General features: G+C 41.7%; 2 protein-coding genes across 6 annotated transcripts in view; one reads left to right on the forward strand and one right to left on the reverse strand.

The window, feature by feature from the left end:
- The window catches only part of epn3a (epsin 3a), a 29,975-nt gene extending 15,053 nt beyond the window's left edge, over window positions 1–14,922 (forward strand). For 3 of the 5 annotated variants that reach the window (XR_008566798.1, XR_008566799.1, XR_008566800.1), the window contains one exon: window positions 1–926. Coding sequence is in view for 2 of the 5 variants with exons in the window: in XM_054760175.1 (XP_054616150.1) it covers window positions 3,225–3,789; window positions 7,752–7,870; window positions 9,224–9,274; window positions 9,613–9,702; window positions 11,309–11,392; window positions 12,002–12,131; window positions 12,208–12,366; window positions 12,455–12,532; window positions 12,853–13,083; window positions 14,000–14,268 (1,776 nt within the window). In the remaining 3 variants the exon portion in view is untranslated. Of the gene's footprint in view, window positions 927–3,095; window positions 3,790–7,751; window positions 7,871–9,223; window positions 9,275–9,612; window positions 9,703–11,308; window positions 11,393–12,001; window positions 12,132–12,207; window positions 12,367–12,454; window positions 12,533–12,852; window positions 13,084–13,999 lie in introns of those variants that run through there. The other 2 variants (XM_054760175.1, XM_054760176.1) reach the window with 2 other exon arrangements.
- arl16 (ADP-ribosylation factor-like 16) lies at window positions 14,730–16,166 on the reverse strand. Its single transcript, XM_054760192.1, has 5 exons — window positions 16,023–16,166; window positions 15,758–15,812; window positions 15,489–15,605; window positions 15,299–15,414; window positions 14,730–15,177 (listed from the first exon to the last, which is right to left on the reverse strand). The coding sequence occupies exons 1-5, from the start codon at window positions 16,097–16,099 to the stop codon at window positions 15,000–15,002; spliced, it is 543 nt and encodes a 180-aa protein (XP_054616167.1). The 5' UTR covers window positions 16,100–16,166; the 3' UTR covers window positions 14,730–14,999.
- Between the last annotated feature and the right edge of the window lie 50 nt (window positions 16,167–16,216).

The raw sequence follows: 16,216 nt of genomic DNA on the forward strand, positions 1-16,216 counted from the left end.
ACAGAACACAGAAGCTGAGTCACGGTGAGAAAGTTCACCGTATCGACCCGTTTGACGTAACGTCCTGGTCCAGAAAGGACACTCATGGAAACCATTGGACACACTATAGGAGCCTCAACAGCCCACTAATCAATCATAATAATACGCAGGAGGAATTTTTACCCATATGGATTTAATTGTGTGACTTACACAGTATGAGCTGGAGTACGTGTTTACACTGCTTTGTTTCTATGATACGTGTAAATAAGGGTGTAGTGCAAAACCGCACCATCCAAACCCAAATGCTCTAAAAATAATCTCCTTGTTGACGTCACTGTGTGTGTTATTAATTGCTTTTAACGTGTATGCAATAGGCGAAGTAACAGGAAGTGCATTACCTGAAACTCAGTGATGTCACCACCCACATGACCAAGAAAGAATAATGGGAGGTAACCGACTGGTGAACTCTTGGCGTGGGACTGTTTGTGGTTTAATGTTGTTATTTATTTTTTAAATGCCTGCAGTTTCAGGGGTTAAAGGTTGTTGGACAAAATCGTTACATGTCAATGCACTAGCAAACATTTGGTACACACCTGGGTAATATAATTCCGTCAAAATGCAAAATTATCGAAAATATCTTTCTTAGTCAAAAAATAACTTTAATATCACTCGTTAGATACTTACACCATGGCATAAGTGTAAAATGGGTCGAAAAAAATGTCGCGTTTTTCCGAGTTTACTAATTAACAAGCTACTTCCGGGTTCATGGCTGATAGCCATTGGCCCATTTTTGCCAACGCCTCGGAAGTCGCTCGGTGACATAATCGGCTAATTTGCATATTATTTGCATATAAAGCACATACTGGTAGGGAAAAAGCAGTAATTTTTTAATTACATTTTTTACAAAATGTGAGTATGTCATTTAGGACACTTTTTTATGCTTTTGAATTTTTAACCGCCCCCCCAAAAAACGATGTTAAATATTAATGCTTATCATAATGTTTACCACAAGTGTGAATATGAGAAAATTCTCCTATTTCCTTAATAAAATGAAGTCCTTAAAATCCTCCTGGGAGATTATTATTACCTAACAAGTGACTCATCCTAACGCTTTCACTATAATTAATAAGAACATTAAGCATTAAACATCGTTTGCCACTTTAACACTCACAGTAGAGGTGCTGCTGTCCTCGTGTCCACAGCAATGAAAACATATTGGTGGCAATGACCAGTTTTAATTGACAATGTTATAGAGGTCTCATTTTACGAGATTTAAGAATACCTCATCACTTGGAGAGGTGTTTCCATTTTTTAGCACCGTTTTTTGCACCCAATGTTGAGGCTCGTATTCGGAATTTAAAGCGAAACATGATCAGTTCATCTAGCCTGACCTGACCACATGAATCACTGCATGCCAAAGTAATGCACTGTACAGCAACAGATTTCAAAACAGCTCACCTAGTTCCTGCTCTCAGGTTTGGCCTTGAACAATGTTTCCAGGAAGGAAAGTGAGTTGAAATGCTGAATTGACTGGAAACAATGCATTGTGTTTTGCAATACAATTACTCGGTGATGTCCAGTAGAAAGACAAGCTCGGGTGTTGAGTTTCATGGTGCAGAGTTGCAGTCGCACAATGACTGGTAGAATTTGGGTAGTAAAATACAAAAGATTGGACCTTTTTGTCTAATTGAAGTGGGGCTTTGTTGTTTATTTTATTATTTATTTTGTGTAGCAATCTGTTCCATGTTGAGCATATAAATAAAGCCAGTCCCAATAAAGCCAATTCATTTTACACATATTTTGGTTGTAAATCAACCAAAATAAACCAAACAAACCAAATTAAAGGAATAGTTGGGATTTTTGGACAAGTTGTATGACATCCCCATCAGCGGTGTAGTCCATCAACAGAGGCTTACCCCCCACTTGGTCTCCCGAGTCCAGTTCTGGTCGGATTTTGGTGATGAAGAACGTAATTCCGCTTAGTTGCTGGGGACATTTAAGTAAAGAGTTTTGCTTCTCAAAACAATATGCGTTCAAAAGAGTAATACATTTACGTCACAAAAATGCTTTCTCAAAAAAAAAATCAGACCTCACAAAACGCTCGGCGTTATATCTGTCTCCCTGCGCACTGTCGCCTGTATGTGATGACGACACTCGCATCTTCTTCCGCTGTGGAACCGCTGTGGCTGCGGTGCTCCGTCGTGGAAGAAGAGTGGTATTACCACAGATGTGATCATCCCATACACAGTTCATCCCATACACAGAGGGCCTGTCTCAGTCATTTCCTTAATTTGATTCCACGTACTGAGATGCTGAGGGTTTTTAGCATCGTTCTGGCGTATAAATGTTTTAAGTTTAATTTTTCCCTGAGGTCATAATTCTCCTCTCCTGTCGAGAAGAATTGTATGACAGCAGATTACTGTTTGCTTTATGCATCATTTTAGCTGTTTGAAAGTTGAATAGATCATCAAATTTTAATAACTGGGATTTTAGAAATAGAGGATTTATATATTCTCTATACACGGCATTATGGATTATCCTAACTCATCTTTTTTGCAGTGAAGTGTACGCATTCAGAGATGTTGACATAATATTCTGCACTAGTTACTAGGTGTGACTAATGTTACTGTAATGTTCAGTGAGACACAAGAAGCACCAGACTTGATTGCCAGAGCAACAGGCTTTTATTGCAGATGTGAATTATCTCACAACATGCACAATAATCCCTTATAAAAACACCGGCTACTGTTGCGGCCATAACTCAGGGCAAGCTGAAGCTCAACTCTGAACCCCTGAAGTCACTTCCTGTCCGCCACTCACTCTGTTCCCTTTGGGAACACATTTATAGGAACACACACAAACATGAGTCTTATTTATGTCTTAAATGGCTTATTTACTCTTGTTATGTCTACTATATCGGGTAATAGGAATGTACAAGTTACTATAGGGGTGTTAGTTCATGCCAAGAGGGCTCTAATAATGTTAAAAACTGCATTTAGAAGGTCATAAACAGGTTTTCTGTGCTGTAAAAATCCCACAGTCACTTGCTGTTGTTGTCATGTGTGTCCCAATGCTTTTGTCATAAGCATCTAATCAGTTGTCTTCGTCCCAAACAGGAACAGCGTTGTAGATGTCACTGAAGTTGGATTGGACGTTGGATTTCTCACACACTGCTGAGGACACACTCTAACCATCCCCCGTTTTTTCCCAACCGGAGCACTTGTGTTAATAACACTACCGCCGCCATGCAGACATCATCGATACGCCGCCAGATGAAAAATGTGGTCAACAACTACACGGAGGCGGAGATCAAGGTGCGAGAGGCCACCTCCAACGACCCCTGGGGCGCCTCCGGTTCGCTCATGGCCGAAATTGCTGACTTGACCTACAACATGATTGCCTTCGCCGAGGTCATGGGTATGATCTGGAGGCGGCTCAACGACCACGGCAAAAACTGGCGCCACGTTTACAAGGCACTCGGCCTGATGGACTACCTGGTCAAAACTGGCTCGGAGCGAGTGGCGCAGGAGTGCCGGGACAACATCCACTCCATCCAGACCCTGAAAGACTTCCAGTACATAGACCGGGACGGACAGGACCAAGGGCAGCACATCCGTGAGAAGGCCAAGAGATTGGTCGCTCTGCTGAAGGACACAGAAAAGCTGAAGAAGGAGAGGAGCGAGGCGTTGAAGACCAAGTCGCGCATGGTGGGAGTCCAGTATTACTATGGAGAACTGCCTCCTCCGTACCCGGGAGGCCACACCAGCCATTACAGGACGTACCCGTCCAGAAGCTCACCTTCTCAGCACTGTGAGTAGCAGTCTTCATCCTTTTTGATTTTTCCCTTCAAACTGTCACCCTAGAATCCAAACGCGAGGGGTACATTCGTGTGGACCAGGGGTGTCCAAAGTGTGGCATTAATAACCTGCATCCTTAAAATGAACACAGTTCAGATCACATTATTACGAAGGAACATTACTGAAAAGGAACTGAAAAGAAAAACCATAAAAGGAGAATGTTAAGAGAAACAGTTGTACAGTCATCCCTCATTTATCACGGTTAATTGGTTCCAGGCCCAACCGCGATAAGTGAATTAGGATGAGCGAAGTAGGATTCAACGCTAATAAACTGAATATTTTCGTAGTTAGCACAGAAAACCTGTTTATGAGTTTCTAAATATGAATTTTACCATTATTAGCGTTCTCTAGACATGAAGTAACACCTCTATACTCACCTTGACACTCATATTACCCAATATAGTAGATATAATCAGATAAAATAAGCCATTTAAGACTTGTTTTAATAAATGTCTTCCAGACGTGTGGACAGGAAGTGACGTGTGGGATTCAGAGTTGAGTTTTAGCTAGAGTATGGCCACAACCGTAGCTTGTGTTATTGTTATTATAATATGATGACTATTAATTATTATTTTGTTATTATTGTGCCTGTGGTGAAAAAAAATAATTCTAAAATAACAAAAGCCTGTCGCTGGCGATCAAGTCTGGTGACATCTAGCGGCCAGCGTAGACTACAGTTCATCAACGTCTTGTATTGCCTTAAACTGTATTTGTATTTTAGTTCATTTCGAACATTTTTCTGCTTGAAAATGCTCAATTTAGGCCAATAATATTTTTTTTCAAACTAATCATAGGTTGTAGCAACCACAAAACAGTGACCATTTATTAACGAATTAATTTAAAAGCCGGGATAGGGTGAGGGAGCGACGTTTGAACCGGAGTGAGGGACAACTGTAATGTTAATGTTATAAAATATCACCCTAATTTGCTTTGTCACCTATAACACAAAGCTGAGATGTAGACTAGGTCACGTCTCACGTATTATCAGCAGGATTTGGGTCTGGTCTCTTGCTGGGAAACTTAGTTTTGAGTTAACAACAAGCCAAAAACACCTGAATTAGGTTTTTTTTAGCATGTCACTTGCCATTTGTCAGCATTGATGGTTTGACAGGTCACATGTTTGAATGTACACTTATCGATAATACAGAGCTACTTATTCAGTACAATACAAGCTGTCGTTCAGGATATACATTATTTCGTCAGCTCGACATTATTTTTGCCTTGCCTGATGTATAACATTCAGTCCCAACAAGAGTTTCGCTTTTTACTCTCCACTGACTGTCAGATATTTGCATTCCTGTCATTCTCCCGTACACAATCACAGTCAGCTGACCTGCATTTTTACAAAAGACAGGAGGCCCACCCTGCATCCGAAACCGAGCAAACTGGATGCCGCATGTGATTTAGCACTTTCCCCCCCCCATCTCGGAAATCACGGGGAAAAAAAACAATAAGCCATTAAACAGCCTTTAGTGACTTTTCAGGTGAGCTTGCCTAAGTTCTTAACCGTCTCAGTGGAAACAAAAAATAATTATGACTTAAGGTATGAGTCATGAGCGTGGAATTGTTCGCTGGTAATCACATCTTGAAGCAAATACAGTCGTCCCGCTTCACTTTGCGCTTCGAACTTCGCGGCTTCACTTCATCAAACTTTTTCCAAAATATATTATATAATAAATCATGCTGTTTCGTGGGCGAATACGGCCTATGAGTAGTCAAAATGTAATCATATTGAAGCAAATGTTACATATTTTTCAAGCATAAAAATGCCTAAATAATGTAAAATACAAATAAGGCATTCAGAAATGCATTTAAAAGAGGTTGATGATATGTAGTGTGCTACACTGGTCACTAGGTGTCAGTAATGTCACTGTAATGTTCATTGAGACACACAAGTACCAGACTTGATCTCAACACAGCTTTTATTGCCGGTTTGAATTATCTCACAACAGGCACAGTAATAACTTTTTCACTTTCCAGCCGATACCGATATTGCAGCCTTGAGTATCAGCCGATATCAATCTGATATCAACACAAATCATACATACTTTAATGACTTTGGAGTGTGGAATGTTGGAAAAGGCTTGGTCAGGTGATATTACTCAAACAGAGAACAATAATCAGCAACAGCTGGTGTGAGAAAAACGGACCTATTTACTTCTTTAAGCATCTGGGGTATCGTTTTATCCACAATGTAGCGGCAGCTAAGCGTAATATAGCGAGGTTTGAGCACCGACAGGGGCTGGTCATCTTTTCTGTTATAGCTGATGACTTCTTGTCGTTCTGTGGGAGTTTCCCGTGTGATGCTGCTTCAAATGCACGATGAGTTGGCTTGTATTAAACACAGGAAACTTGTGCATGACATGTGCTGCACTCAGCTGCAACATCACACGACCAACATCGCTCCTACTCTATGCTCAACACGTTAGCACACGCGGTTGTTGCCGTCCGGCCGCTCCAGGAAGGCACGTGCTGGGTTCTTGTGTCTATCAATATCGGATCGGGACACCCCTAACAATAATCCCTAATAAAAACACGGGCACGGGCGGTCAAACTGAAACTCGACTCTGAATCCTGACGTCACTTCCTGTCCGTCCATTTATAGCAACACACACGACCACTCGTCTTATTCATGTCTTAAATGGCTTATTTATTCTTGTTATGTCTACTATATTAGGTAATATGAGTGTAAAGGTGACTATAGGGGTGTTAGTTCATGTCTAGTGGGCTCTAATAATGTTAAAACCCGTATTTTGAAGGTTGCAAACAGGTTTTCGATGCTCGGACAATGAAACTACTCCATTTATGTATAAGGAGTCCCACTTTGCAGAAATTCACTTATCACGGTCGGGTCTGGCACAACTACAGCCAACAAAAAAAAAACACTTTTGTTTTTGCCCCCTTTTTTCATGGGTTGATCCGAAACCTTTTATATGTCACAAAGAGCCCATCTTTCTCAAATATTGTTCACAAAACTGTCTAAATCTGTGTCAGTGAGCATTCATAATTCATCATTCATCCACCTCTCAAGTGTGGCATATCAAGATGCTGATTAGACAGCGTAATTATTGCACAGTGTGACTTAGGTTGGCCGCAATAAAAGGCCACTCCAAAATGTGCAGTTTAACTCAAAGGTTGGGAAACATTGGTCTGGACAATTTTGAGTTGCATCTACCTAGGCTTCCTCCGGGCAGCATTATTAGAGAACTGCCATTAAAAGCGGAGTTCAGAAGGTTCAAAAGCGAGTCGCCGTAAATGAACCCCTCAGACTTTGATGTGTTTTTCAACTGGAAGATGTAAAGCAGTCGCAGAGCATGTCTGTAGGTGGTGTCTAACTGTTTTACTGCTTCCTCTTCCTGTAAAGCCTCCAACACTACTACCGCCACACATTACGAGTTCCCTGCATATTTTAAAGCTTGAAGGTGTGCCAGTGGAAACAAGTGGCCACTTCACACTGTGTCTGCATGGTTCAGCGGTGCTACAATATGCGGCTAAAATACATAATCTGACTGGATGCTGATAAGGGCTGTCTGCTCCATTAGCCATATCCTGCCACCTAGACCGCTATTCAGTCAAAACCTGAACTCAAGTTCTGGAAACCCACCCAAAGGCGTATTTCGATGGGCCCCGCTCCAATTCCCCATCCATTCGTCTTCCCCCCCTTCAGCTCTCTCTGCACAAGCTCAGCATTGTTCTCAGTGCAGGCCCAGTGTGTCAAGTAACAGCAACAAAGATGCTAAACAACCAGTGATGGAACATAAATTAACATGCAAAGCGTGTACCAGCGCCTTTCTGACCCCAAAAGAGAAGCCAGAGCGTTTTTGTGATGGCCTGTTTTTCACTTTCCATCTGTCAATCGGCCATCCTTCAAAACTCAGTCCTCTCTACTCTCCTCTCCTTCCTCTGGTTCCGCAGCCACCTCTTACTCCCCTCGTCTCACGCCAGAACTGGAGCAAGCTCGGCCGACCACCAGCGGAGAGGAAGAGCTTCAGCTGCAGCTGGCCCTGGCCATGAGCCGGGAGGAGAGTGAAAATGTATGTCTAAATCGCACACATGCACACACACACACACACATATATATATAGTCGTATAGTCATATAGTATTGTGCAAAAGTCTTACAGGGCTACATTCCATTTAGCTCGGAAAGCCACCTTCTGTAACTTTCCATTGTTTTGCAACACTTTAAATAATACGGTTACGGTCCAAAAGTATTTGGATTTTGAGGTGTTGTTGGCACCGTTTCTTAATTTGAAGGTGCAGGGGGAGAATAATAGGTCATTTTAATGTATTCAAATGTTGAATAAAGTAAATAAATGTTGAATAAAGTAAATAAATGTTGAATAAGGTAAATCAATGATTTTGTGTATTATGGTACAAAAGTATTTGTATGATTCTTTGAATGAATAAGACAACAATGCCAAGACAATTTTAAACTACATTAGTAAATCACACATAAACTAAACTGAGTCTAAACAATCTAAAATTAAAAAAATCCTGCAGATTTGGCCAAATCATCTTAATTCTTTTTATTTGACATTTTAAAAGCCTGACTAAAACTTCCATCACTGTCCAATGTGTTGTTTGTTGTTCAGTTATTTGTAAAATTTTTTTTGCCTTAATTGTAATTTTAAAATCTATTTTATTCCAATTTACTCCAAATATTTATGTGGTGTTGTTTTTTTTTTGTTTTACATTTTTCAATAAACATTTTTCAACAAAGTCTTGATGGTTCAAAGGTACATGAGAACAAGTGTGGTGTCGGGGGGGGAGTCATTTTTGCCTTAAAAGTTATTTTAAAATATTTTTTTAAGTACATAGAGTATATTTTTCATTTGTTATATTTTTATAATTATGCTTGTGGGGTTTTTTTTGTTTTCTTTTATTTTTTGCATTTTTAAATAAACATTTTTATGCAAAGTTTTAACAATGGTTCAGGGGTACAGGAAGTCACACTAAACTTATAAAGAGACTGAACAACAAATCTAATGTCTAAACGTCTTGCACAGCACTTTATAGAGAGAGCATGTAATGCACCGTATATACCTACACAGACGTGCTTCACACACCTTACAGAAAGACAACCGTGCTGCTGCTGCCCTGCAAAAGCAATAAACCTCGCTTATGCATGCCAACCATTGCCTGAGAACAGAACATCTTTGTCTCTGACTCAGCCACTAATGGCACTTTGATCCATCATTGTGAAGGCTGTGCCAGACAGGAAGTGTGTATCGATCCACACCTAAGAACCCGACGTACTGTAGCCCGCCCTTGGCTTCACTGCACTACTACTAGAGGGCAGCGTCGTTTAAATAATAAATCATCTTTGCTTAGCAAGTGAATGAATCGCAAAACTTCAACTTTTTCATCACTTTTCCATGACTCCTAGCCTGATGAGAACAGCCAGTTGCAGATGAACCCCAGCAAGAAGGTCAATAAGGTACAAATTCACTCAGGGTCCAGGAAACAAACATATTCTCCCCTCTTTCTCCTGGGCAGAGATCTGATATACGCCATATGGACACAAGTGTTGAGACTCACATCTGCATAACAGTCTCCATAGTTGTAACGGTTCTTTGTCTGCAATATTTTTGTCCATATAGTGTATATTGCTCAACATGGATACTATAACTCTCCTCTGTTAACCAATCAATGTGCTTTCCTCATCGGTGTGAGATTTTAGGCAGCTCAAGGTGGGCGAGGTTGTATGCAAAGGTGCGTTAAAGGCAATGTACAAACACGCTATCTACTCATCTTTTGCTTTTCCTCCTCCCACAGCCTGCCAAGCCTACAGCGGCCACAATGGACATGGACGAGGACACGCAGCTGAAGTTAGCTATGAACATGAGCAAGGAGGCGCACGAACAGGTACGCCACCAGTCACAGTATTAGACACACTTCAGAGGCATTTTCTCAATATTTTGCTCACCTTGTTTAGCGATATGAGAGAGACGCGGGACGGAATGGGAGGGACAATGTCGACCCAGCAATTTTCCTGGCAATTTTTCCATGTCGCTATTCTGTAAAAACAGCTCCAACGCAGAGTGAGACAACCCTGCAATTTTGTACCTTTAGACATACTGTAGTATCAGAGGCAGGACGGCGCCTGTGTGTAAGGGTATTCCGCAATGTTGCTGTCTGGAAGCGCACACACAGTTGTGGCAATATCTTTGGTTTCGCTGGGGTCTGTGTAAAAGGCACAGGCGAATATCACAGCTCAGATGCAGCCGTTTTGCAGAATCTCTGTGTGAAAGCAGCTTGTATGATATACAGTAATCCCTCGTTTATCACGGTTGTGTTACATACAGTAATCCCTCATTTATTGCGCTTAATTGGTTCCAGACCGGACCGCAATAAGTGCATTTGCACAAAGCAGGATTCAATATTAATAAATGGAATATTTTCGTAGAGGACAGAAAACCTGTTTTGGACTTTCTAAACACGATTTCTACCACTATTAGTGCCCTCTAAACATGACATAACACTCCTATAGTCACCTTTACGCTCGTATTACACAATATAGTAGATATAATCAGAGAAAATAAGCCATTTAAGGCTTAAATAAGAATAAATGTCTTCCTGATGCATGGACAGCACGTGACGTCTGGATCCAGAGTAGAGTTTTAGCTAGAGTACGGCCACAACATGTTATTGTTATGATGATGATGACTATTATTATTATTATTATTATTATTATTATTATTATGCCTGTTGTGAGATAAATAACTATAAAATAATAAACACCTATATTGGGGATCAAGTCTCGTGCATGTTACTAGTGGCCAGTATAGACTACAGTTCACCAACGTCTTGTATTGCCTTAAGCTATATTTGTATTTTAGTTAATTTAGATCATTTTTATGTGTGAATATGCTTAATTTGGGTCAAGACATGCATTTTTTTGACTACTAATAGGCGGTAATCAACCACAAAACAGCAATCATGAATGAATGAATGAATTTTTTAAAACCCATTAGAGTGAGTGAGCGATGTTGAATTGCGATGGAGCGAGGGAAGACTGTAGTGCAGTTGTACACCCCTGCAAACTACTAAATAACCACAGTAATCAACATATTGTTCAATTAAAGGGCCAGCAAGCATGAAAGAACAGGAGGTTGCATTGGGGCAAAGTGGGGCAGTGGCACGCCAGAGAAATACTGTAGGTATTACTGCCAACTTCAGGACTGGAATGGATAGCGCATAGTTTTCAAGTCAGGTGGACATGTTTAGGATTGATTGGCCTTGGTGGAGGTCTGTGTTCCGCTGGGTGCCGTTGTAGTGCTATAGAATGCACCGTCCTGTCACGCTCTGTCCTTTTTGTCATGATTGCAACACAACTTGAAGCACTGTGAGAGGTCACGGCGGGTGATGCTCACCTCACGTCTTACTTTTGTGATCACCAAATGTTGCATCTCACTCACCATCCTTGATAAAAGCCCCGAGGTTTGACGTCCATGTGTGTACGTGTTCACAGGAGAAGCTCAGTCGTCAAGGAGATGAGTCGATGCTGCAGAAAGCTTTGGAGGAGAGCAAACGTGAGATGGCGTCTAAAGGCGGGGTATGAAACTTTGGGGTATGGATTACCTCACTGGGGGGGTGGGGTGATCATATGAACTGGGGAGAACTTTTATGGGAGTCGGATTTGCATTTACACTTACCATAAATGTTGTAATTGTAGCCGTGGGAGGTTAATTGGAAGCAGGCAATAATTGGGAAGAGGCTGTGTTCTTTTTAAGAGTTCATTTTTAAACTTTAATGATTTGGAGTGCATGAGAAAGGTCTCTTACTGACATGTGCACAACACAGCAGCAACAGAACCAATGTTGTAGTCACTGCAAGGAGCAAACTACTTAGCTTACGCTAATACCGATGATGAGTTCATTGTAAACAAGAGTATGACAAGTGAAGCTGCGTAGTGATATTTTAAAGCGCATACAGAGGTAGATAAAGCTGCTGGATGCCGACTTGTGGGGTTTATTTTAAAAAACAACTTTAGGTTAGGTTATTAATGCCAGTATTTTAGTTAGTGATCCCTGCAGTCATTTGCTCTTATAGACCACGCACCTGCCGACTTTAGGAGACTTGGCAGTTACTGAAGAGAGTGTTGAAACTATGTGATAGGACAACAAATGAATTTATTACTGATTTGTTTTTTTCATGTTGTCAGACCGCCTTCATGGACCTCGTAGATGTTTTTGCAGTACCTTCAGATCCTCCTCCTAGTGACCATACATGGAACAAAACCTCATACCAGGCATCTATCCGTACCGGGGGGTCAGACCCCTGGGACCCTTTGGGTGAGCTTTGCCAGCGTCTGAGCATTAATGTCTGTTACAAACTGCAGCATGTCATCATTGTTATTCCTCTTAAAAGATGGAAGCAGGAGCTCGTCAAGAGTAGATTCTCCCTGGATGGTACCGCCCGCATCCAACAGCCCCCCTCCACCCTGGAAGCCCAGCCCGCCCTCAGGCAACCCTTGGGATGCCCCACAGAGCATTGCCTCCAACCTATGGGGCGTCTCCACCAACACAGGTGGGTGTGTCTTATAGCATCCTGCCATCCTTAACTGTCATACAAACGTAAAAGTAAGTTAACTCCTGATGACGCTCCAATGTTGTAGCATCTGCAGCTGTTGATCCTTTCCGACTGCCAGTAGATAAAACTTCAGGAGAACCTCTCCGAGCTGGAAGCCCTTCAGGTAAAGCAACATAACTACTGTCTAGTTATACAGCATATTAAAACATGCACACGGTGACTTCCTGTTTAGTGCAAAGTAATAACGGATTCTACCACAGCAACTAACAAAATGCACCCATGTCATTTTTTTTCGGAAGAAAGATTTGCACATGTATGAAAGTTTTGTTGTTGTTGTGTAGCCACTGCAGCAGCTCTGCCCATTCTCACTTAGTGGCTAGCAGCTAATTTCGGTTATGTCAACAACCGCTTATGTCAGCCAGTCAGAGGGGCGTGGACATAAACGGAATCCACTGTAACAATGTAACCAATATGTCCTTTTAGATGGGGATCTGTTCGACGAAGCCATGGACGGAGGTCAGCTGAACGTCAACGGGCAAAGGGAAGACAGCCCTGAGCTGTATGACTTCTCCCAACTCAAACAAAGCCTGGTGGAGCCCACCCCTCGTGCACTGCATACCCCAGAGGCCTTCCTCGGAACCTCGGGTGCTTCTTTGGTGAACCTGGACACTCTGATCCCATCTAACCCCGCAACCATGAACCCCTTTCTTTCAGGTATCCTGTGAACCAACATTTACAACTCTAACACTGACTTGAATAATGATCTGGAGTACATGAGAAAGGAAGTGGAAACAAAAACATAGCTCTCTTATTAACAAGTATATTGCACAACACAGCAGCAACAGAACCAGTTTTGTAAAAGAGGTAAGAAGCAAAATGCTTAGCCAGCATCAGTACCGCTGATGAGTTCATTGTAAACAACAGCATGGCAAGTGTAACACGCATGACTTTCACACCAACAAGCATTTTAAAGCGCATGCAGAGGTAAATAAAGCTGCTGGGATGCTGACCACTCATGATATTTCAAATGCAGCTGCTGCCACCTTGTGGAGTTGATTTAAAAAAAAACTACATCAGGAAGTTGACTACAGCCACATTTTTAAATGCATTTGTTTTTTGACACAGCACTAATTAGAGACCCCAGCAGTTATTTGCTTTTGTGGACAACACACCCACAGGAGGCAGATCTTTTTTCACTTTAGTTTTTTACCTTTTATTTATAGGTATTATGTATTGCAGTGACACTTTTATTGGATCGGACAATGTTTTGCTTTCAACACAAGAAATGACAGTTAAAGGAAATCCGCTGAAATTAGCATATTTCCACCAACTAGTTGAAATGGTAAATGAATCAGCACTTCAAATGTTATACAGTGGAAAAGGCACACAATTCATTTTGCGATATTAGTTAACTCCTGAATTGTTTAATTTCAGAACTTATTTTCCCATAGGAAATCATTCAAAGTGAATTAGTTTCTGTGTTGCTATGATAAAACGTTTATTAACACTGCAATGTTTTAAAAAGAAGAGAACTTAACCCACTGTGTAATAAAACTAAATAATGCTAAAACAAAGTAAAACTACTTTTTCATTTCACACTTCCTGATTTTGCCTTTTCTTTTTATTCAAGATGGAGCCGCTCCCACAACCAGCAATCCATTCCAAGTGGACCAGGCCAGACTAACTCTCGATCAAATGGGCTCGACCACGCTGCAGGGCGCTCTTCCGTACAGCGCTTCCCTGCCTCTGCCTATCAGCCACCAGCCCGCCAGCCTCCCGTCGTCATTCACTCATCCCAGCCAGCCCGGCTTTGATCTACCTGAGCCTTTGTTGCCCCTCTCCACTGGCAGTGCTCAGGTGTCCCAGGCTGCACTGAACAATCAGAACCCTTTCCTATGAGGACCACTTCAACTGGAGAGAATACAGTCAGAAAACTAGGACTAGGCTCGAAATATGGAATTGAACTGCGACCCCATTCCCTCTTTTTTTAATTTTTATATTGTGTCATAACACGCTAACCTTTACACACTACACGCACGCTGGTTCTCTCAACAGGATAGAAATGATGCAACTAATACATATCACGTAAATCTACTTTTCAGGCTATTGTTAATTGGCTCACGTGACTAAAAATACATACAAGTTGTTGTGGTTGCACTTTTGCCATTATCTCCAACTGGTTTTGTGCAGTCAACAATCCTCCTGCCCACTCAGCTGTTTGTGTGTCTGCCGCTGGTGTTACACACTAGCCTGGGCTCATTTTTGATAAGTCATGGACTTTCTGTTGGTAAACCATCTGTGGGATTAAAATTGGGGTTAAGAAAATATACATTTTGGGAGGTGCTTCAGATTTTCCGATAATCAATTAGAAAATGAGTTTTATTAATTGCTTGTGAACCAAGAGTGTAATTGGAGCAGTCCATTCATACAAACATTTGATTCAACTGCTCACTGGATTTGCCCTTCACCCTACGCCACGGTAAACATGCATCACAGTCATTACACATCCCTGCAATCAAGTGGTGAATAAAACATTTAATTAAGCTCCATTAATTACTACTTAACTGACGTGCCGTCTTTCCATTTCTCTGCTGACTTGACTTTTCCTTCAAGCCTAAATAAAATGTCACTTATGGCCATTTACTGTGCACGGCGACTGATTCCAGCCAGCTCAACACCTCCTGGAGTCCCATTCCAGAGCGGGCACTGACCTCCAGCGTCGTGACAGGCTGAGGAGCGGAGGCAACAATGTCATCCAATCGGAAAAGGGACTTGATCTCCACCAGACTCATCGTGCAAGGCATATCCCTAGAACATGATGTAGAAAAGGCTACTTGAGACTAATAAAGACTAATAGACAAATTGTATCCACTGCTTTAACAGAATAGTTATATATCACCCTCAATTGTGTGTTTATTTAGAAGGTTACCTTTTGTTGAAGAGTATAAGCACTGATGCATTATGCAGAGGCTCAGCAGAGAGCACAGACAACAGCTGGATACATGAAGACGACACCTGAGCAATGTTGGCTGAGTCCACCACAAACTTGAAGAAAAAAACGTAACAACACTCAATTAACGTAAACTTTGAGCTAAAAAGCTGTGAGCAAGAGTATATACCATGACAGATGAGCAATCCTTGTAGTAACTGGGCCATATTGGGCCCATGCAGCCACCAAGCTCACGCACTGTCAGTTTCTTTCTCTTCAGGGTCAGGTCCGTCAGGTTGGTTCCCACCTGTGGAGGTAAACACAAATACGCTCCGAGCGAAAAGCTAGGGATATTCGGCTTTCAGCGGAAATTTCAGGATAAGCCTAAGTAACCTTTACATACACACACACACACACACATGTCAGTGGTACTTGTAATGTTTATTAATTATTATTTACGGTTGGCAGAGTATGTGGAGGGGCGTCCACTTCACCAGATCCATGCAGACTGAGCTCTGAAGTAAGGGTTAAGAAAAACAACATCAAAAAGGTTTCCTTTACCTTTAAACATGTTTTCATGAAGGAATTTTTAAGCAAAACCGCCCGAATTTCCTTGTTGACTGGCTGTGCTAAAAGCTAGCTTGCAACTCCGTTATGACAAAGCATCCACAAACGTTCAAACTATCCTAGCCTTTATTCTACAATTACAACCAAGCAAAGGATATTTTGTAGACGTTTTAACAAGAGGGTTTTTCCGACGCCAGTAGCTCCAAGGAGCAAACATACGCCATTGCTGCTCATTAACACCGCCTCTCCAGCTATGCTTGCTAGCACGTAGCAAACTTAGCTTCGCTGGGTAACCATGGTGACACTCATGTGATCAGATACGCAGTCACGATTTGGACAAGACGGGGCAGA

Source organism: Dunckerocampus dactyliophorus, chromosome 18 (assembly GCF_027744805.1).
Source record: "Dunckerocampus dactyliophorus isolate RoL2022-P2 chromosome 18, RoL_Ddac_1.1, whole genome shotgun sequence".
NCBI lineage: Eukaryota > Metazoa > Chordata > Actinopteri > Syngnathiformes > Syngnathidae > Dunckerocampus > Dunckerocampus dactyliophorus.

Excerpts from the sequence above, each read along its gene's own strand:
- arl16 (XM_054760192.1), bottom strand. The coding sequence starts at position 16,099 with ATGAGCAGCAATGGCGTATGTTTGCTCCTTGGAGCTACTGGCGTCGGA. Across the intron at positions 15,813-16,022 it reads TTGTTAAAACGTCTACAAAA|GCTCAGTCTGCATGGATCTG; the intron begins TATCCTTTGCTT and ends CCTTACTTCAGA. Across the intron at positions 15,606-15,757 it reads CTCCACATACTCTGCCAACC|GTGGGAACCAACCTGACGGA; the intron begins GTAAATAATAAT and ends TTACCTCCACAG.